At 34.7% G+C, this 20,318-nt stretch overlaps 1 protein-coding gene across 2 annotated transcripts; it reads left to right on the plus strand.

Annotated features, from left to right (window-relative positions):
• The first annotated feature begins 4,044 nt into the window (after positions 1 to 4,044).
• LOC131155403 (TPR repeat-containing protein ZIP4) lies at positions 4,045 to 20,058 on the plus strand. 2 transcript variants are annotated; one of them, XM_058108493.1, is made up of 5 exons: positions 4,045 to 5,425; positions 17,946 to 18,135; positions 18,237 to 18,269; positions 18,472 to 19,092; positions 19,267 to 20,058. In XM_058108493.1, the coding sequence occupies exons 1-5, from the start codon at positions 4,110 to 4,112 to the stop codon at positions 19,918 to 19,920; spliced, it is 2,814 nt and encodes a 937-aa protein (XP_057964476.1). In that variant the 5' UTR covers positions 4,045 to 4,109; the 3' UTR covers positions 19,921 to 20,058. The 2 variants fall into 2 exon arrangements, with proteins under 2 accessions (XP_057964476.1, XP_057964477.1); XM_058108494.1 differs by lacking the exon at positions 18,237 to 18,269 and having other exon boundaries at positions 4,064 to 5,425.
• Positions 20,059 to 20,318: the final 260 nt, after the last annotated feature.

Genomic DNA, 20,318 nt, shown 5'->3' on the forward strand with positions numbered 1-20,318 from the left:
TCTTGGTTCAGGTTACTACGCGCGCACACACACACACACACACACACACACACACATATATATATATATGTGTGTGTGTGTGTGTGTGTGTGTGTGTGTGTGCGCGTGCGTGCGTGTGAATTCAGATTTAGTCATTTTTGTCAGATTGAATTATAGACTAAATAAATGTGTTTTATGATATTTAAATTCATGTCGCCACATACTGACGATAACCTTTTCCGTCTTATTGAGAGGTGTTTCATCCTAAAATTTATATAACATTTCAGGATCTCGAGAGGATCGAGCCTAGCGCTTCAGAGTAGGGCATTGAGAGAGAGTGTTGAAAGTAAGTACGAGAGAGAATTATTTTTGTTTATGGAGATGTATCTGTACACCTAAGATTATGATAGCATTTTGGGGAGAGCGACCCATGTGTATATAAGATAGCACTAGATCTCTGGTATATTGTATTCTGGCTTGATATTTATGATTCTACTGCATGTAGGTATTTTTGGGTTATACAGTTATGGTATTAGAGGTGAAAAGAAAATGGTAGTAATTTTGGGGCATTACAAATATTCTTTATTATTATTATTATTATTATTATTATTATTATTATTATTATTTGTGTTTATACAAATTATTATCCATAACATAATAATAACAATTATTCTTTCCTTTATATTATTATTGTTCTTTTTGTTATTAATATTTTTCTAGTAATAAATATTATTGTCATTATAATTATTATTGGTTATGATTATTTTTCATTACTTTTATAATAATTATTATCCTTAAGATAACAATAGTTATTATATTTGCAATTATTGTTATTGTTCTTGTTGTTATTGTTACTTTAATAGTAATAAATATTATTATTAGTTGTTATTGTTGTTATTATAATTATTATTCATTGTTATCGTTTTTATAATAATAATGATAACAATTAATATTATACTATTATTGGTTGTTGTTTTTGTTTGATTTTTTTTTATTTTCATAGTAGTGATTATTATTAGTTATTATTATTTTATTATTTTTATCACTGTTGTTTATTATTTTTATAACAATTATTATCCTTAAAATATTTAATAATAATTATTTTTTTACCTTTTTTTATTCTTATTGTTTTTGTTGATATTATTATTGTACAATAACAAATATTATTTTTATTGTAATTATTATTAGTAATTAATTTTTTATTATTGTTATAGTTGTTTCTTATTATTTTTATAATAATTAATATTCTTAAAATAATAATAATAATTTTTCGATTATGTTATATTTTTATTTAAAATTTTTACCTGAGTTTATTTGTAAGTAAATTTTGATTATGCTAGTTATTTTCATAAAATTCTCCCAAATTTATTTTTTACGCATGTTTAATTATACTAGTTTTATCTTTAATATACTTGCGTTTATTTTTGAATTACAAAATGCTCTAAATCCCTCGGCTATTTTATAACATTAATTTTTATTTAAGAAAATATTTTTAACACGAAAATTGTGTGGTATGAGCTTATTTTTACTTTTACATTACATGTTTTATGAAAATATAAGTAAAAATAACATGAGTTGATTTTTACGTTATGTATTTCACGAAAGTATGAGTAAAAATGAGATTTTCATGATATTATTATAATTTTATAAATTTTATAATAAGATGTTTTCAAAACCCTTTATGACACAGACGATACAGAAAATTACGAATACTCGGTACCGCAGCTTAAAGTTTAAACGGATTAGAGTGTACCCATGCTGTTTGCAAAATGATTTTATATGGTAGTGGATTTCTCTTGAGTGCACACTTGATCAAATCAGGATTTAATAGAGAAAATATCAATGATGATGTATGTTGATTTAGTTTGGCTGACTAATCAGTTAAGTCTAGTTTTTAGACCGCACAACCTAGTCATGGGGGTAAACATGACTTACGATTAACAAATTTAAGAGTGATTTTTACAGTACGTATATATATATATATATATATATATATATATATATATTACTTAAATAATGATTTAATAAGGAAAAATATATATACACGATTGAGTATTATAGTTATAGTTTTAAAAGTTAAAAAGTTCAGTTTAACAGTTATAGTATATGATTATAAAATTTTACTGCTATAAATGATAACAAAAGTTTTATATACAAATTTTTAAATTTACATTTATTTTAAAAGCATTTTTTAAGTTATAGTATTAAATATTATTTTACGAAATTAAAATATTATGAAAGTTTATTTTGGTTGCACACTAATAATAATCTTATTTACTTATTGAGTGTCGTCTCACCCCAATCATTATTTTACATTTCAGATCACTTTGAAGAGTGTACCAGAATCTAGTATACCAAGTGCATGAGTGGGAATAGAAATAACAGAATAAAATAAAAATTTAGCATAATACAATTTATAATATGTTTGTGTATTTTAGAATTTTAGAAATTTGCATTTTAATAGTTGAGACATATATTTATAATAAATCTAATTAGTGTTCTGGTAATAAAAATAATTTAAATTTATTTGTGCCTGCTGAAAAATTTTTATGTAGGAACCCACTCGAGTTTGGGTCCTTAAAATACAAATTATTATCCTTAACATAATAATAACAATTATTCTTTCCTTTATATTATTATTGTTCTTTTTGTTATTAATATTTTTCTAGTAATAAACATTATTGTCATTATAATTATTATTGGTTATGATTATTTTCATTTATTTTATAATAATTATTATCCTTAAGATAACAATGGTTATTATTTTTGCAATTATTGTTATTGTTCTTGTTGTTATTGTTACTTTAATAGTAAAAAAATATTATTATTAGTTTTTATTGTTGTTATTATAATTATTATTCATTGTTATCGTTTTTATAATAATAATGATAATAATTAATATTATACTATTATTGGATGTTGTTTTTGTTTGATTTTTTTTTATTTTCATAGTAGTGATTATTATTAGTGTAATTATTATTATTATTTTATTATTGTTATTACTATTTTTTATTATTTTTATAACAATTATTATCCTTAAAATATTTAATAATAATTATTTTTTACCTTTTTTTATTCTTATTATTTTTGTTGATATTATTATTATTATACAACAACAAATATTATATTTATTGTAATTATTATTAGTTATTATTTTTTTATTATTGTTATAGTTGTTTCTTATTATTTTTATAACAATTATTATTCTTAAAATAATAATAATTATTTTTCCTTTTTTATTCTTATTGTTCCTTTGTTATTATCATTTTACAATAATAAATGTCATTATAATAGTTAGTTATTATTTTGTATTATTTTTATAATAGTCATTATCCTTATAATAATAATAATAATAATAATAATTATATTTGGCCTTTTTATGATTAATATTGTTGTTATTGCAATTATTATTATTATTATTAATATTTATTAATATAATTTTTAATTAACAAATAATTTTATTATTTTTAATTTAATTTATAACATAGGATTATTATATTGATTTATTTTAAAAAATATTAATTAAATTAATGTTTTAAATTTTTTAGTATTAATTTAAATTGATAGATGGTTATTCTTCTTCATTCTAGAATTTAATTATATTTAATCAATAATTAATATATAATACATAGTCAAATAGTATGTGATTTTCTTTAAATATTTTTTAAATATAAAAATAATTACTAAAATTCTTATATTTTTAAAACCGATTTTGTCTATAACCAACGCCACTTATAAGTGATCAAAAAGTTATCTTTTAATTATTTTTTAAAATTCATTTATCTTATATTTGGAAAAACTTTGAATTTGAATCGTATTGGATTTGCGTAAGATATATTATAAAATTATATTAAAATTTATTTAAATTTACCCATATTTAAATTTATGATCCGAAATTTACATTTGCAAATGCAACGTTAAAAGTTGCCATAAACATAATATTCTAAAAATACACTTTTTGCAATTGGTAACTTCACTTTTTTTTTTTTTTTAATATAAAAGGGCTTATAAAAAAAAAAATAATAAAGATTTTCTCACTGCTCTAACTACGTTCTCACTATTCTCACTTTTCCCTCCAAAACCTTCGAACTACATTCTGCTACGCCTGCACAAATTTCCCAGCAATACCGATGAGAATTTCCGAGATCTCATCGCCGGATGGCCGGCCTGCCGACCAAGACAATTCTCACGTTCACATTCTGTCGCAAATCGAAGCCTTCGTCAAGCAGATCGAAAACCTCTCGCCGGGAAACCTCCTTCCGGCCATCTTCTCCTCCAACCTCCGTCATTACCTCACTCAGCTCACCTCTCTCTCACCCATTCCCAACACCGTTAAACTCCATCTGTGGAAGCTCAGCTACCGCCTCTGGAACTCATGCATCGACCTCTCCAACGCCGCCGGCATTAAATGCTCCAAGGCCGACGGCGTTGCCGTTGAAGAGCTCGTTAAACTCCGGCACGTCGCCGCAGACTTCCTCTCTCTCGGTGGTGACGTTACCGGAATCCCGTCGCCTTTTTTAAAGTCCGCCTCTTTCTACTTCAAGACTGGCCTTCTTTGGCATGATCTCGAACACTTTGAACTCGCTTCGGCTTGCTTCGAGAAAGCCACGGATCTGGTCTCCAAGATCAACATCAACGAGATGTCAGACGCCGGAGAGCGAAATCTTCTATTAGATCTTCATATTGCAAGATCTCGTACTGCGTGGGAAGTTTCAGACAAAAACCTAGCGATCCATTTACTGAACCGAGCGAAAGCCCTGCCCTTCGGCTTTGCAGAGCACCATAAAGCATTGGTCAACCAGTACTTGAGCTTCGGAAAGGCTCATCTGTCGAAGAACATGGTGAACGAGGCTTTGAAGCTGATGAATGAAGGTTTAAGTCTCTGTGAGAGGGGATTGACTGCGGCGGGGACACGGACCGAAGCGGTGGATCTGAAGGGATTGAGATCCAAGTGCTTGAGATTCATTGCGGCTGTCCATTTGCAGGGAGGCGAGTTTGATAGTGTTCTGAAATGTGTCAGGGTTTTGAGAGAAGAGAGCACGGATCACCATCCTTGTTTGTTTGTGTTGGCAATGAAGGCGTGGTTGGGATTAGGGAGATATGAGGAGGCAGAGAAGGAGCTGAGGGGAATGGTGGTGAGTAAGGGAATACCAGAAGGCGTCTGGATGTCGGCAGTGGAGGCCTACTTTGAGTCTGCAGGGTCTGCAGGGGCAGAGACGCTGAAGGGAGTGTTTTTGGGGTTCCTAGGAGGGTGTCGTGTCAGTGCAGGTGCAGTATTGAGATTGTTTCATCGGGTAGTGGGTGATGGTGGTGGCAGCATTGAGGGGTCATGGGTGAGGGCAAAGGTGGTGGCAGAGCTGGCGGCAGATGACAGGGTTTTGGCACTCTTTGCTGGTGAGGCAGCAGCAAAAGGGAGGACGGCCATGCATACTATTCTGTGGAACTGGTAAGTTCATGATTTTTCCTCTTGAAGCTGATGGATCATGTACAGCTATTTACATCTGTTTTTGTTGCAGTGAGGAATGCATAAAGAAAAAATTTAAACAATTTATGCTTATTGTTCAACATGACAAAAAAAAAAGAAAGTATGCTAAGACTTTCCATGCGCTTAGTAAGTGGCTTCCTGCCTGGGGGAAGGTTGGGGTGGGGGGGGGGGGGTGGTTTACTTAAACAATTGTGGTGAAATCTCCAGGGATGGACACAGTTCTAAACAAGAGAGCGCACTTTGGGGTGTCTGATGAGCTGTGAGATTAGGGTTAATTATCACTTATTTCTTTTGTAATTAGGTAGTGGGTAGTGTTGGAGAGCCTGGACAAATGACCGTAGAAAGTCATCTGGAAGATTGGAACCCCTTCCAAGGTATCTTTTCCACGAACCCAATTGAGAGAGAACACTAATAATATACAATTCAATGAAAGTAGGAATTTGTACAGCGAAAAAAAAAAATTTCCTGTGCAAAATCTATGGTGAATCATCAAATTGCGCACTTCTTCCTTGTTGTTAGGTGGGGACTTTGTGGTGATTTGTTTATGCAATCCTTGGTATAACTTTTTTGGGGAGGGGATGTGGACATTGACTTGGAAGGGAATCTCATTGCAGAGCAAGAAACAATGAGCCGCAGGTGAGAGGGTGGGGCGGGGGCAGATGTGAACATTGGCTTGGAAGGGGATCTCATTGCAGAGCAAGAACAATGAGCCATGGGATGCAATTCGTTGGCATTGATCTGGATAATTTGGGAGAGAGAAGCAATGCAGGGGCCTTTGAAGGAGTTATAATTGCATTGGAGGAACTGACAGAATTGATTGAATTTTTTGTATTTGTGGGTGGTAGGGATATTTGTATGTAAAGCAGTGGTTCTTTTGCAGATTTTATGGATGATATTTTCTTTGGTAGTTGTTAACCAAAACTAGTGTGCACGGGCAACTCCTTTGCTTAACAATAATATGTGTGTGTGTTTTAGGCGGTATTCACAAAGGAATATGATGGGTGACTGGTTTGCTTATTAGACTTTGCTGAAAGTGTGGAACATATATTTTTTGAATATCAGCAAAGAGAAAATTTGTTGAAAAGAGGCATCAAGGGGGTGCCACCTAAGTACAAAGGAAACGATAAGAGAGAAACTTCCCTTACTGAAAAGTATCAAGAAATCGAGCATCACGAAGGAATGAATAAGCAGGCTAGAAAATCAAGGATCACAAAGGAATAACCAGCCCAGACCCCAGACCCCAGACCCCAGTGTGTCAGCTAGAAATCAAAGCAGTCTCGTCAATGACTGCCTAAGTGGGAGAAATAGTTTTTTTGGAGACGTTTTGTCTTTTCCATCCACACCGCCCAAAAAATAGCAAGGGAAAATGAGGGTGAGAGCCTTTCTTCCTTATTAGATATGATCCTTTTCCAAGCACACAGTTCACCTTCCCCTGTAGCTGCAGCGACCCAATTCTGCTCGATCTACCATTTCCACCTGGTCCAGACATAAAAAGCATCTTTAACAAGAGATAAGATTTATTTATTTATTTATTTTTTCTGAAGATTGTCCCTGGTAGGAATCCTCCCAAGAGTTACTTCCCCTGTGAAAAAGCAACCTTTGTAGGGGCTGCCGTTTTCCAAATAAGTTTCCAAGGGAAGTTGGTGCTGCACTCAGCTGGGGAGCTATGGTGTTTATAGAATGAGCTGACCATGAAGTTTCTCTCCTTGCCCAAAACCCATTTGAGCTCATTGGAAGTGGCCTGACACTACATGTTATAGAGACTACTGTAATAATCTGTTAAAGAGTATAAGCTCCCAGTCAAAAACATTCCTAATCATGGGAATATTCCAAACCATTCCCTGATGGGCGAGCTCCAAGTGTTGGCTAATGAGGGCGTCTTTGCACAAGCTAGCTTGAAGATGGAATTGTGGAACATATTAAGAACCATGTGTTGCATCATTTTGATTGACATGCAATTTTCTAAGGAATTTATCAGTTTGCAATCAACAAATAGATTCTAAGAAATTACTAAAACTTAACAAGCCACTTCATTTTGTTCCTCAAGTAAGATTCTTTGTTACTTGAGACATCATTTCTTATGGTTACTATTGAGATTTTTTCAACCATCATTTCCTAATTTTTCTTGCCTGAAAATATCTATTAGTACATGTTTTTAGTTTAACAAATCGGAAGTCTCCATCGCCAAATCTTCTCGATGTACGTATATACATGCTTTTATCTCTTTGTTTCTCTCTCCCTAATTATTTACCTCGAGCTCATCCTTCTTTCATTAACCTCTTGGCAAAGCTCATGAGTACTTTTGATGCAGTCTTTGGTTTGAATGAGGTGGCACCTGGGTGATCGTCATGCAAATGCAAGCACGAGGAGTGACCGGTGACTGGGAGGCATTGCTTTGGAAGAATCTTGTGATGCTAAATTTTGTAAAGGGAAAGGAGGAAGGAAACAAGAAGGAAGCTGGGATATTGGGTCATCATTTTTTTGGGAAGGCTTTCCCTTTTAAATTAAGGCAAGGCACTTTGGGAGTTGTTGGAAGTTATCCCAAATAAGTTATAGGGAGAGAAAGAAGTGGGCTCAAGTGTAAATTATGGGTTTATGGTAGCCATGACTGACTAAAGGATAGGCCATGCTGAGTGGCAATGTGCTTCATCTTCTTTAGATTATAGGCATGTAGCTCTCTATCTTTGGTCTATGGACTGCCCTTCTCAAATATGATATCTTGTATCAATTACCCCCCACTCCTAGTTTGCTTTTGGGCTAAGGGAATAAGATTATTCTAGGTCTTGTCATTATTAGTGGAAAGATTGCTATGACCTTTTGGGTAATTTGAGTGTTCTCTATGGTTTGTAATGTCCTCGGAGAATGATTTTAACTTTTCTCTTCCTTTTCTACTAAGGCCAGAGCATCTCCAAATTCATTAGGCAAGAAATACAAGTTGACTTTATGATTGTGCATGTGCATTTCAATGTTTTCATGTGTTGGCCCAAAGGCAACCCAAGAGGGGGAGGGGTGAATTGGGTTTATAAAATTAAAAGAGATTGATACAAAAACTTAAAGAAAATAAAGCAATCAAGATAAACACACAAATATGAAAGCAAATCGAAGAGAGAAGGGGATAGAAATTGCAAACAAATTTATAGTGGCATGGTAGCCGGCCTACATACGCACTCTCAAGACCAACCGTCTTGAGGTTCCACTAAAACCCCTTACTTTCACCGCGGCAAGGACAACTTTTACGCCCCCTTGTTTTTTAGAGACCATGGAAACCAAATTACAACCCCTGTTTTCTATGGAGGCAAGGCAACCAAAACAATTAGGCTTACAACGAAAATTGCTCACAAGGAAAGACATACAAACTAAGCTCATACAAGAAACTTTCAAAGGATAATCAAAATATAAATCAGTAGTTTTTCTCTCAAAGATGAACAATAAAGAGCACAAAGAGAGATTAAGAAAGAATGAAAACAAAAGCACTTAGAATTTCAGTATGGATAGCTTCTTTAACGTTCTCAAGGCTTAGGAGAGCATACATATATATATATGGATGAAAACTAGCCGCCTTTTGCTCGTTAGAGCCATTAGAGAGGAAAAGTGACTGTTGTAGGCAAAATTTGCTAGACTGGTCGACCGTCTTCAGGGGCTGCTTGACCGCCCCCTGGCACAAGGCTGGGTTCAGTCTACGTTTTGTTCTCGTTTTGCTGGTTTTGGTCCATATGTGCTATGCCTTATGTTTTCTCATGGTTTTACACATTAAGGTACATTACAATTGTGAGAATAAAAGTACAAATAAATCAAATAAGGTCTTCAACTTCTTCTCTTAATTTCTTTAACTTTACTTCTATTTCAATGACTTAATCTTGTAGAAGAACAACTTAAACACCAAGCCATTAGTACTAAATAGTTTGTTATCATCAAAACAAGGTTAATGAAACCTTGGGTTTAACATCATGTACCTTGAAGTTTGCGCCATTATTTGATTTGATAGGCAAACTGAAATATGGGATACATAGCATCTTTATTTTATTTTATTTTATTATTTTTTATTCTCATCTTCTCCAGTCGTTAAGGAAAATGTATTTAATGGATTTAGGGGGATTGGATTCATATTTTCATTTCCCTCTATGAGCTTTTTTTTCTTCCATCTCAAAGCCTTCTCTTATTATCTATTTAGTCTTCTCTTTTTGCTATTCTTGCTCCTCTCACATCTTCATTGCTTTTTTATATGGTTTGCTATTCGCAACCCCCCTCCTGGTCTTTCTTTTGTTTTTCTGTGGGGTCTATGTATAAAGGGTGCCCTAGGCCTTAATTTTGACTATTAGTTTTTGGTCTTTTCCCTTAAGCATTTTTCATCATTTTCAAGGTGTTTTATGCTTGTGGCAGTGTAGGTGTAAAGACCGACATGCTAAGGACTTTCTCTATTAAGAGGGATAAGGGCCCTTATTGTTAGATAGGTCTTTAAGCCTTGTTCGAGGCTATGGCCTTTTCGGACACTTAAGAACTCTGTTGAAAGGAATACTGGGTCGTATGATTGATCCAAGCATCCTCATATCAAAAGACCATATAGAGATATCATATTCCAAACTCCTTCATCCTTCATCTCCCTCAAGCTTATGGGAGAATTTGCCATTGTCATTCTAGAGAGCACCCTTGGTCGAATTTAGGCGTTGTATTCCTCCATTTTCTCAGTCTGTTAGAGCTAACCTAGACACTTTGCCAAAACTAGGATAGTTTGAAACCCTAGGGCCCGTTTTGTTTTGGAATTTTTTTTTTTTATTTTTCCAATTTTGGTTTTCCTAAAAATTATTTGTTTGGATACGTAATTTTTTTAAAGAAAATAATTATAAAAATTATAGCTTATTTTTTAGTTTCTCAAGATTCATATTTAAAAGATAGAAAATAAAGAGTTTTTTTAAATGCACAAAACAATTTTTCTTTTTTTTATTTCTATATTTTAAAATAATCACCAAAAAGACAACTTGTTTTCCAATTTTCCAAAATTTATATAAGGTAATACGTAAAATTATGGATTTTGGGGTTTGAATTTGGATTTGTGAGGATTTAATAAATTCTATGTATAATCCACAAAATTAAGGTCCAACATTCGAATTCCATGCTCCTATAAGGAACGTAAGAATTATAAATCTAGAAAAATAATAAAAATATGTTTTCCAACTTTTCTATATAAGTTTGGAAAATTAGAAAACAAGGTTGCATTTTGTAATTATTTGACAAATTAGAAATGAAAATAAATGTTGTAAAAATGAAAAATTAGCTAGTTTTTTTTGTTTTTTTTGGGAAAACTAAAATGGAAAATGAAAACTATTTTCGAAAACTAAATGGGCCCCCAATTTCTTCCTCTCATTTCTGCCATTTCGTGGCTTTTTCATTCTTTTTTACTCATTTCTGGTGGCTCAGGGTGGTACGGGATGGTCTGGAATGGTTCGGGAGGTTTGGGGACGATTACAAGAAAATTGAGAAATCCCCCATTTATTTAGGGTTTTCTTCTTGATTTTATCTAGCCTCCTTGGGATTTTTTTTTTTTTGGAATTTTAAAGTAGTTTTTAAGCATTATTTTTGGTTTTCTTTTATTAATTTTTTTTTTTCTAAAAAAATAAATTAGTGTGCACATGTGTGCAACAACCTAAAACAGTGCTGTTTTTGCGTGCTTTTTAATTTTTTTTTTTTAAAAAGTCCGACACATGCATGCACACGCTTGGGTGCTCCAAAATGGTGCCATCTTACTTAAATTTTAGTCAAAATGACGTTGTTTTGAGTCCTCCTTTTTCCCACATGCCTCTCTGTACCATACCGAGTTTCATGGCGGCCTTGCCATTTTCAAGTGGTTGCCCTCACACACCCCTCCCATGGCCACTTCCTCCTTTCCTTCTCCCCTCACTAAAGCTTCCCACTCAATTCAAGAGGTAGGAACTACTCATCGGCCATGGCTGACAGCCAAGTTCCCCCCCACCCCCCACCCCACCTTATACCCCTTTTTTTAAAGCCCCCTCTCTTAAGTCTTTAACCATCTTGGGCACCCCTATAAGAAGCCCTCTCTTAAGAAGGGACTGGGATCCTCTTTCTCGTCCTCTCTCTGTCTCTTTTACTGTTTTTGAGCCCCTGACCTACCCCTGCTTTGTTCTCCAGCCAGCACTTTCCCTTCTCCTGCCTGAGCCTGTAAATCCATAGTCTCTCGCTCGCTAGTTTTTGGTGTAGGCATGCTTTAATCCACATAGGCTTGTGCAAAAATGTGTTTGTATGCTTAATGATGTGTATTTTTGCTTGAAATACATATAAGCGAATCTAGAGTGTATGGGCAGGTGTTGTATGTATGTGTGGTGTGCCTATTGGCAGTTGCATGCATGAATATCAGTATTGTTTGAAGAAGAATGCATGAATGAATGTGTATTGAGTGCACAGCAAGTTGTGGTGGATTCATGCTTAAGGCCACGTGGATGGGTGCAAAGTGGAGTGGGCGCGTGTAATGGCCAAGTGTGGCAGTGAAAGGTGTCGAGTCAATTAATTTATGCATGTGCATGATTGTATAATTCCTCTGCTCATGTGAATACATGGATATTGTAGCATGTATCATGTATGTTTGAGTGTGTGTGTGTTGTGTGAATGGCCTTTGTGTGAGCATGTGGGTCAGTACTTGTGAATAGGATAGGCATGTGTGTTGGAGTATTGGTGTATGAATGAATGCCTGTAATGAGTGTAGAAAATTGGTATTATTGTTGTTTAAATACCAGCTAACCTGCATGTTAATGTTTCAAGTATATGTTTCCGCATTGAATGCTTATCAAATGCTTATCTTTTGTTAGATTTATCATGATTGTTAAGTCTGACAGTTGAGTCATGACTATGCAACTAAACCATTATGATAATTCTGAATTAATTTTTTAAAGTGTGATGTTTTTTTTTTTTTTCTTAGAGAGGTAATTATTGTTGCATAGAATGTGAGTTATTGTTTTATAAAATGGGAATTATTATACTGTGTGTAAAGTTGGGAACCGTATTGAAATTCACATTATTGTAGAATGTCATCACTTTGTAAAGGAAAATGACATTTTATTATACTCTCTAAACTGTTTAATACAAAATAACATTGCTTTATTCTCCCTTGTAGAGAATGACACCGTTTTATGCAAAGAAAACTAATGTCATTTTCTATAATAAATCTACCGAATGATAAATTCTAGTTTTTCAACAACCAAAATTTTTGAAAATAATTATCTTCACATACAATATTTGATTATTTGGAAATTTTAATTAAAATTAGAAATTATCTAAGATTTTTGTAAAATTGGAACTAAAAAACTTGAAAGTAGTTGGCAGGGCTAGGAAATGATTGGGTGGGCACATTGGGAATTGTTGGATTTGCAGAAGGAGAAAAAAAAGAAAAGGATGGAATCAAAGTGTCCAAGAGTCGGAGGAATTTCAAGATGTTAGAAGACCAGATGCATTTCAAGAATGTGGCAATGGAACTGTGTTTAGGTGTGTAGATGTTTTAGAAGGTGGTACGGAGAAGAGAGAAAAGAAGCGGGATGGGGGAGAAATATGTTGATTGTAATTCTTACACTGATAAATTTGAAGGTAAAAAGGTTTATGCTCGTCAAAGGGTAGCTTGTCAGGGTGTTGAAATGAAAAAGATATTTGAAAATAAGAGAGAAAATTCTGGTGAGTCAACTACAAAGGTACTAAGGAGAGACTAAGGGTGAGTTCAGTATTGTGGAAGTTCCTCAAGTTCAGAAGAATGTCAGAGGCATGGTTTTAAATCGCGGTAGCGGGTAGCGTAACGTAACGGTAACAGGTGTAACGGGAAGCAGGAGTAGCGGGTGTTACATAACGGGAAGCGGGTGTAACGGCTGTGAATTTTTTTGAAGCACGCACAACCTTGTGCATATTAGCGTACTTGCATGTTTTAAGCTTTTGGCCATTCTTAGAAAGGGTTTTAGTGTATTTTGGACCCTTTAGTTCGACTAACTAAGTTATTTGGTAAGGGCAACAAGTTTACATTTGTTTTAAACCATCATTGATAGAAAATTACGTGTGTGTGCGTATTTATACTTCTCATTGTTCTTATCTGTGATAAATTCTTATGTGTGCTAAATGAATTAATAAAATAAAATACATTATACACTCCATTAATCTATTAGACACATAAGACATACGAATAATATAAATATAAAATAGTTAGAAAAGAAAAAAGGTTGAAGTTGAAAAATAAAGAACATAAATATCACATTACTAATATTAGTAAAAAAAAAAATTCCTAACAAGTTAGTATTTTGAAATTGTTAATTAATGCATCTATTGTGAGTATTTAAAGAAAAAGTAAATTTTGTATCATTGTCATCCTCATTATAATTTTTTCCCCCTCTTGCCACTTGGTATATTGAGAATGATATATGAAAGAGAGAGAAAAAGTGAGAAGAAAAAGTAAAAAATAAAATATTTTTTTGGTGTAACAGTCCTGTAGCGGTTACGTAACGGTCGTAGCGGCCTTTATGTGACGGTCGCGGTCCGTAACGGCCGCTACGGCCGTGATTTTTCTTCCCACCGATTTCGCGGTGTGTAACGGTATCAGTAACCCAAAAAACCTTTACGTAACGGCGTTACGTAACGGTCGCGGCCTTTATTTAAAACCATGGTCAGAGGTTCTAATGAGATTAGAAAAGGTAAGGAGGGAAAGAATTGGGGGGATTTTTCAGATTCAGATATTGATGATAATAGTGATTTTTACTGTGCTGGGGGGCTGTTGTTGGATGAGATTCGAGAAAAAATATGGGTGTGTTTGACTCTTGCGATGAGTTAGGGGATTTATCTTATGTTCACCTGCCCCCGTTGGAAGGTCTAGAGGGTGTTTCTATTTTGATAATGATGGGTTGCTCAGTTTCAGCATAGGGATCCCACACCAATGGAGGAAGTTTTGAAGGAGGATTTAGAAGCTCAAATTCTGTTGGATAAAATGGATTTAAAGCTGACTGAGATTTGGAGGAAATGAAGTGTGTTTGGATGGCGGCAAAAGTTGAAAGGTGAAGGGTCAAAGGGAATTAGAGAGTTTGAAGAGTTCAGTAAATTATGATGGAAAAAATTTGAAATGGGGGTTTTTTGGTTAATTTTGTTTATGTTTTTGGGAATCTAATGTTTTTTATTTTCTTTTATTTTCTATTTTCTTCTTTTTTGTTTGGTGGACCACTTGTCCCCAACTTGTACCTTCTATTCTTTCTTTCTAATATACTTTCCTTTGTTATCAAAAAAATAAAAATTAATAAAAAAATAAATTATGGGAACACAAGGTAGTAACGAATTATAAAGCTAACCATGGTGGGATCAATGGCTAGCTCCAACTTCTATGTACAGAAAGGAGGAAATTTTAAGATGAAGGATTGTTTCATTGAATGAGGCCATTTGATGTGTTACAAGTGGAATATTAGTGTTTTCTGTGTTGAATTGTCTAATGAAAAATATATTTTGTCTAATTTTGGCTTTGTTAAATTTCAGAGAAAGTGAAAGAATTGGAGGTGAACGTTTTTCCCCCTTTCTAGTGTTGAGCATCAACTTAGCTTTTGTTTTTTGTATTAAATAACTCAAGAAGTTGACAATTTCTTTGATAAAAACCTTAGATGGTATGTCAGTCTGTAACTATTCCTTAAATTATTATTATTTTTTGAATGAAGTACATCATGTATACATAATATGATAAAATAGAATATAAAAATAGATTCTTTCACTTAATGAGTTGGTTACCTGGATCTTACAACTCATCTAACACAACAGATGCTCATTTTGCTTGTGCTTGTGTACCTCTAAAGTAAGATGTCCGGTGGTTATTCTACAAACAGTAGGATTTGGAAGAGGCATGTTTGCAATAGGCCTTGATCAGTGTCAACCTTTTCTTTGCTTTCTCATATCTATGCTTCATCTTGTGCATAAGGTCAATTTTTCCTCTCATTTTCATTTGGCAATTTTTTAGTTCGGTACTGATTTCCTACTTTAAATACAAGTCAACCCCTTGGAGATTTTATGCTTCTATTAAATTGAACATGAATAAAAGTAGTATTGGTGTGAAGTTTGTATTTAGATTCTCTTTCATCCATTGTCAAGTTCTAGTTATGTTCAGATGAATAGGAAAATAAGATATGATTCCAGTATAGATCAGCCAACTAAAGAGAGCCCTATTTTGCAGATCGTCTTCAAGTTTGAAACCCTCATTTTTTGTTCTTAGACCTTCAGACAAGTTCCTGCTTCATGCATGTGTACCAGTATCTGGTAGACACCCCAATTTTGACTCTGAATTGGTCCAACTAGGGTCAATTTCATCCTAGATGTTATGCAAGCATAATTCATTCATCTAATGGTTGTATCCATTGTAGGTTTCATGCATAGGATCACATTCATGCTTATCTCATTCATTCCCTGGATTTTCATTGGTCGAATTATAGTGTGCATCATAGGTTCTCGTGCATGGGAGTAGAGTCAAACCTAGGTTGCATATCTCAAGCATTCTCATGGTTTTGGGAGCAGCGTACACAGTAAGATTGTATTCATCCAATCACGGGTCAAAGGTCGAAGCCAACTTGTATTTTCATTTCTCAGTGGAGAGCCTTTTCTCTAGTACACTTGACACATAGTCAAGAATTCAATTTCAGAGGGAATTTAACTTGAGATTTTGGATAGTTTTAGGCTTATTCCTAGGAATATTATTTTCAAACTGAATTTCCTGCACATTTTGGTAAAAAGATCAAAATGTCCTTTGTTTTCAAAATTACCAAACCTCTCAGGATGCCCGTGTTTTTGCATCACATAAATTAAATTTTCATGTTAAATATGAACATTTAAAGTCATGATTTCATGATTGATTGAGCACCATGCCCGTCCTGTTGCCGATTTGGCAATATTTAGTTCAATTAATTTGAAACATCCAATTTACATTAGTCAATTTTGAATGAAGGGTGGTCTTAATCCAGAAGGAATTTTGGTTGTGTTTTATCTGGCTGGAAAGGGTATTAAGTGGATCTTTTAATGGCACAGTTTTCACATTAATTAGAAATAAATTGAAGTGGTACTGATTTTTTTACAGGTTATCCAGACTCAGGAAAAAATCTGCGCACCTTGTTGTCTTTTGGTCATAACTTGAGCAGTAAGATTCTGTTATGTGGTATTAGTTCCATATACAACTAGACTTATATTTCCATAGAGTTCTGAAATCCCATCAGATGAGGGCATATCAGAGTTTTTGATAAATATTTGTCATTTGTGTGATATATTGGATGAAAGATAACAAAAAAGAAGGCTCACTAACCTTGTAGTTGGTCCATATTGCAAGTTTGGTGAATTGTTTATTTCTGGAAAAAAAAATTGCTTAATTGTTGTATGGTCCATGTTGCCAATGCTACTCTGGCATGGCTAATGTGAACTGTATGGGCCCTACAAGCATGCAAATCATTGAGACAACCTTAAAAGGTTTCCAAATAATTTTCTAATTTTTTTCTATTTTATTTTGTCGTCTTTCTTTCACAAATTTCTAACTTAATGCACGGTTCCCTGGGGTTGAAGAGAAATTAAGATAAAAACTTACTTCTGTTCCTTTCCACCAAATGAATTAAAACCACTTGGGGATTTTTCAAGTAATTATGATTGAGTTCATTTATGTCAAATGCGTCACACATATTTAGGATTAACCTCTTTGCTTTTCCTAATTATCACTTCCATGTTGATTTGTTAACCTTGATCCAATGGTGAGGGTGTTACCCTCAAACCTGAAGGTCACATGCTCTAGCCACAGAAACTCTCCCAAGTATGAAGGTAAGGCCGTGCTTATCACACCCTCCCCAAACAGCCAATATGGCATGAGAGCTTTGTGCAATAGTGGTTCATTTTATGTCGATCTATAGCTCATTTTGTTAAAAATATTGTGGATTTTAATACAAATGATTTCAGTGAACGTGGATGTACATTTATAGCAAGCACAATTATATTTCTTATTTAATCATGCAAAAAAATCTACAATTATTTTCATCTTTGAAAACTAGAAATCCAAAGCCCTATAAAGTAGAAATAACAGTATCTTAAAATATCAGAAGTATTTTAGGAGTTTTGTAGCCTAAAATTGTACTTAGCAATTGTATCTCCCCAGTTATGAACTGCAACATCTGAACGCCTTTTATAAGTTATTTTGAGTGTCACCCATGTGTCCTGCCAACATTATCCAATTTCGATTTACTGAGCCATGCCTTTTGTGGTACAACTGTACAATAGGCTTCTGTTAAACATTTCCCAGTCAAGCAGGGTGTTCTGTGGAGCAATTTCTTATCTTCTTAATATTCATGAGAACTCATTTTCTTTTTAAAAATAAAGCAGCAAATGTATTTTTCTTGCAGTTTTAAAATTTTATTGCTTTGAATTTTATAATGATGTATTGAACTTGGTTTCTTTCTTTAGTTGGTAAACCAATTCCATAATGAGATACTGCATTTTGCAGTGCGGCAGATCATTTTCGATTAAAAGATTATGAGACAAGTGCAGAGATGTTCGAGAAGTCAATGCTTTATGTTCCTTATGACATAGAGAGTAGAATTGTTCGGGCAAAAGGCTTTAGAGTTTTGTGCCTCTGCCACCTTGGCCTGTCCCAGCTAGATCGAGCCCAAGAATACATTAATGAGGCTGAAAAGGTATCCTGAATAATAACTGTAAGCTATTGATTTGGATTCTTCATATGATCAAAGACGTTTTTTCAATGATACTAGTTTCCTGACACTTTCCATTACTGCAGCTTGAACCCAAGATAGCCAGCGCTTTCCTAAAGGTGCCATTTGTGTGTGTGTCTTTCTCCAAGAAAAACAATCTGAAAAGACATGCACACACTCCCTATGTTTTGACATGTGCCCCTGGAAGCAGAATTACTACTAAACTCGGTGCCAAGCTTGATTGCAGCTACGCTGTCTCATCTCTGTAAGCGTGTTATTATTTGTTCTAGTCCAACTTGATGTTTCTTCCATTTCATGCAGTTCAAAATCTATCTGCAAAAGCATGATCACAATGGTGCTATTAATCAGATGCAAGCAATGGTGACCTGCCTTGACTTCACTCCAGATTTCCTCTCCCTCTCAGCCCATGAAGCTATTGCTTGCTGTGCCCTTCCAGTAGCTGTCGCCTCTCTATCTAATCTCCTGACTTTCTACTCCTCGGGGAAAACCATGCCAACCATGGAAGCAGCAGTGCTACGCACACTAGTCACAATCCTCACTCAAGATCCTGGCAATGAGCCAGAGATCCTCAAATATATGAATGTTGCACTTGCCCGAACAGCTGAGCTTGGAGCTGATTGCTTCTTTGGAAAAGGGGAGGTTGGAAGACGGGAACAGAATTGGTTTGCAGTGAGTTCATGGAATTTTGGTACCAAAATTGGAAAGGAGAAAAATTATGAACTCTGTGCAAAATTCTTCAGATTAGCATCAGAATTTTATGGTGTTACAGTTGATGGGGGAGCTGAGGGAAACAGTGTCATGGCGTGCAAATCATTGATATTGGCTGTATCTGCCATGATTGCCTCTGAGAAGCAAAGAGACGCTGTGCTGCTAGACAGTGAAGTGAAACAAGCCATTGAATTGCTAGACAAAGCTGGAAAGGTGGATAATGAGTGAGATTGGTCATTTGTTTCAAATTGTTAATGATATTTATAGGTTATAAAGTTGAATTAGTGCAACACATTGTTGTAAGAGAACCTGATATTTGTTTAGGATTAGTCAATGTATGCCTTTTGTGGTTTACTATCATTTGACGACATTTGTGCATTAATGTAGATGCTAAAAATAATCTCAACTGGGGGCCGAGTTGCTGAGGATCAAATCACAACTATTGGACCTGATATGTTCTTCATGTACACCTTCAACATGTACGATCTATGTGGAAGGCTCAATGATTTAGTGCCCCAGCAGCTCCTCCTTGTGAAGAGCTTTGCAGCAGCAAAGAACCCCAATCCCAAGCACTTACTCCAGATTGGCCTTGCTGCATCAGAGGGACCACGTTCCAACCCTGAAGTAGCCATCTTTGCCTTAAATGCTTGCCTCTCAGCCTTTCTTTCTTCCTCTTCACCGGACTATGAAAATGTGGCTCTCATTTTCAGAAAGTTGATTGCAGTAGCTGCTGTTCACAAGGGTGATACAGATGACGATGTGGTGTATGGAATGTACAAACAGGCATATAAAATAATGGTGGGATTAAGGGAATGGGAGTATCCCAATCAAGAAGGTAAGTGGCTTGTCATGACAGCATGGAATCGGGCAGCGCTCCCCGTGCGGCTGGGGCAGACGGATGTAGCAAAGAAATGGATGAATATTGGGTTGGAACTTGCTGGAAAAGTCCCAGGAATGGAAACTTATAGGGCATGCATGCAGGATTTTATTACTTCCTGGGAGAAGGACCGTGGGAATTGCGAGGACAAAAGCACATCTTAGCCGGTTGCATGTTTTGGACATCTTATGTAGCAAATCACTGGGAGTATCTTGTAGCTTAAAGCATGTAGTTCCCACTACAATGGAATTTTGAAATTGGAAAGTATAGGGAGGCTGTCAAAGTTGAAGTCTTCCTTTGCATTTCTGTTTTCCCATCTCTGACATGCTGTGTCATTCACTTGTCTCTATCCTTTTTGGAAACATAGGGCAGACGCAGGGTGCCAGTGCCTTAATGCCTTTCTTCGACACCAAAACAGAGTACCGTAAAATTTTGTGATGGTAAGTTAGAGAAAGAGAAAATGCCTTGCCGCTGCTAACCCAACCTTAAAGCTATAATGCTAGGATGTTGACACAATACATTTATTTTTCTAGTACATTACTTCAGGTTGTGTTAATACTAA

Source organism: Malania oleifera, chromosome 5, assembly GCF_029873635.1.
Source record: "Malania oleifera isolate guangnan ecotype guangnan chromosome 5, ASM2987363v1, whole genome shotgun sequence".
In the NCBI taxonomy this organism is placed as follows: domain Eukaryota; kingdom Viridiplantae; phylum Streptophyta; class Magnoliopsida; order Santalales; family Ximeniaceae; genus Malania; species Malania oleifera.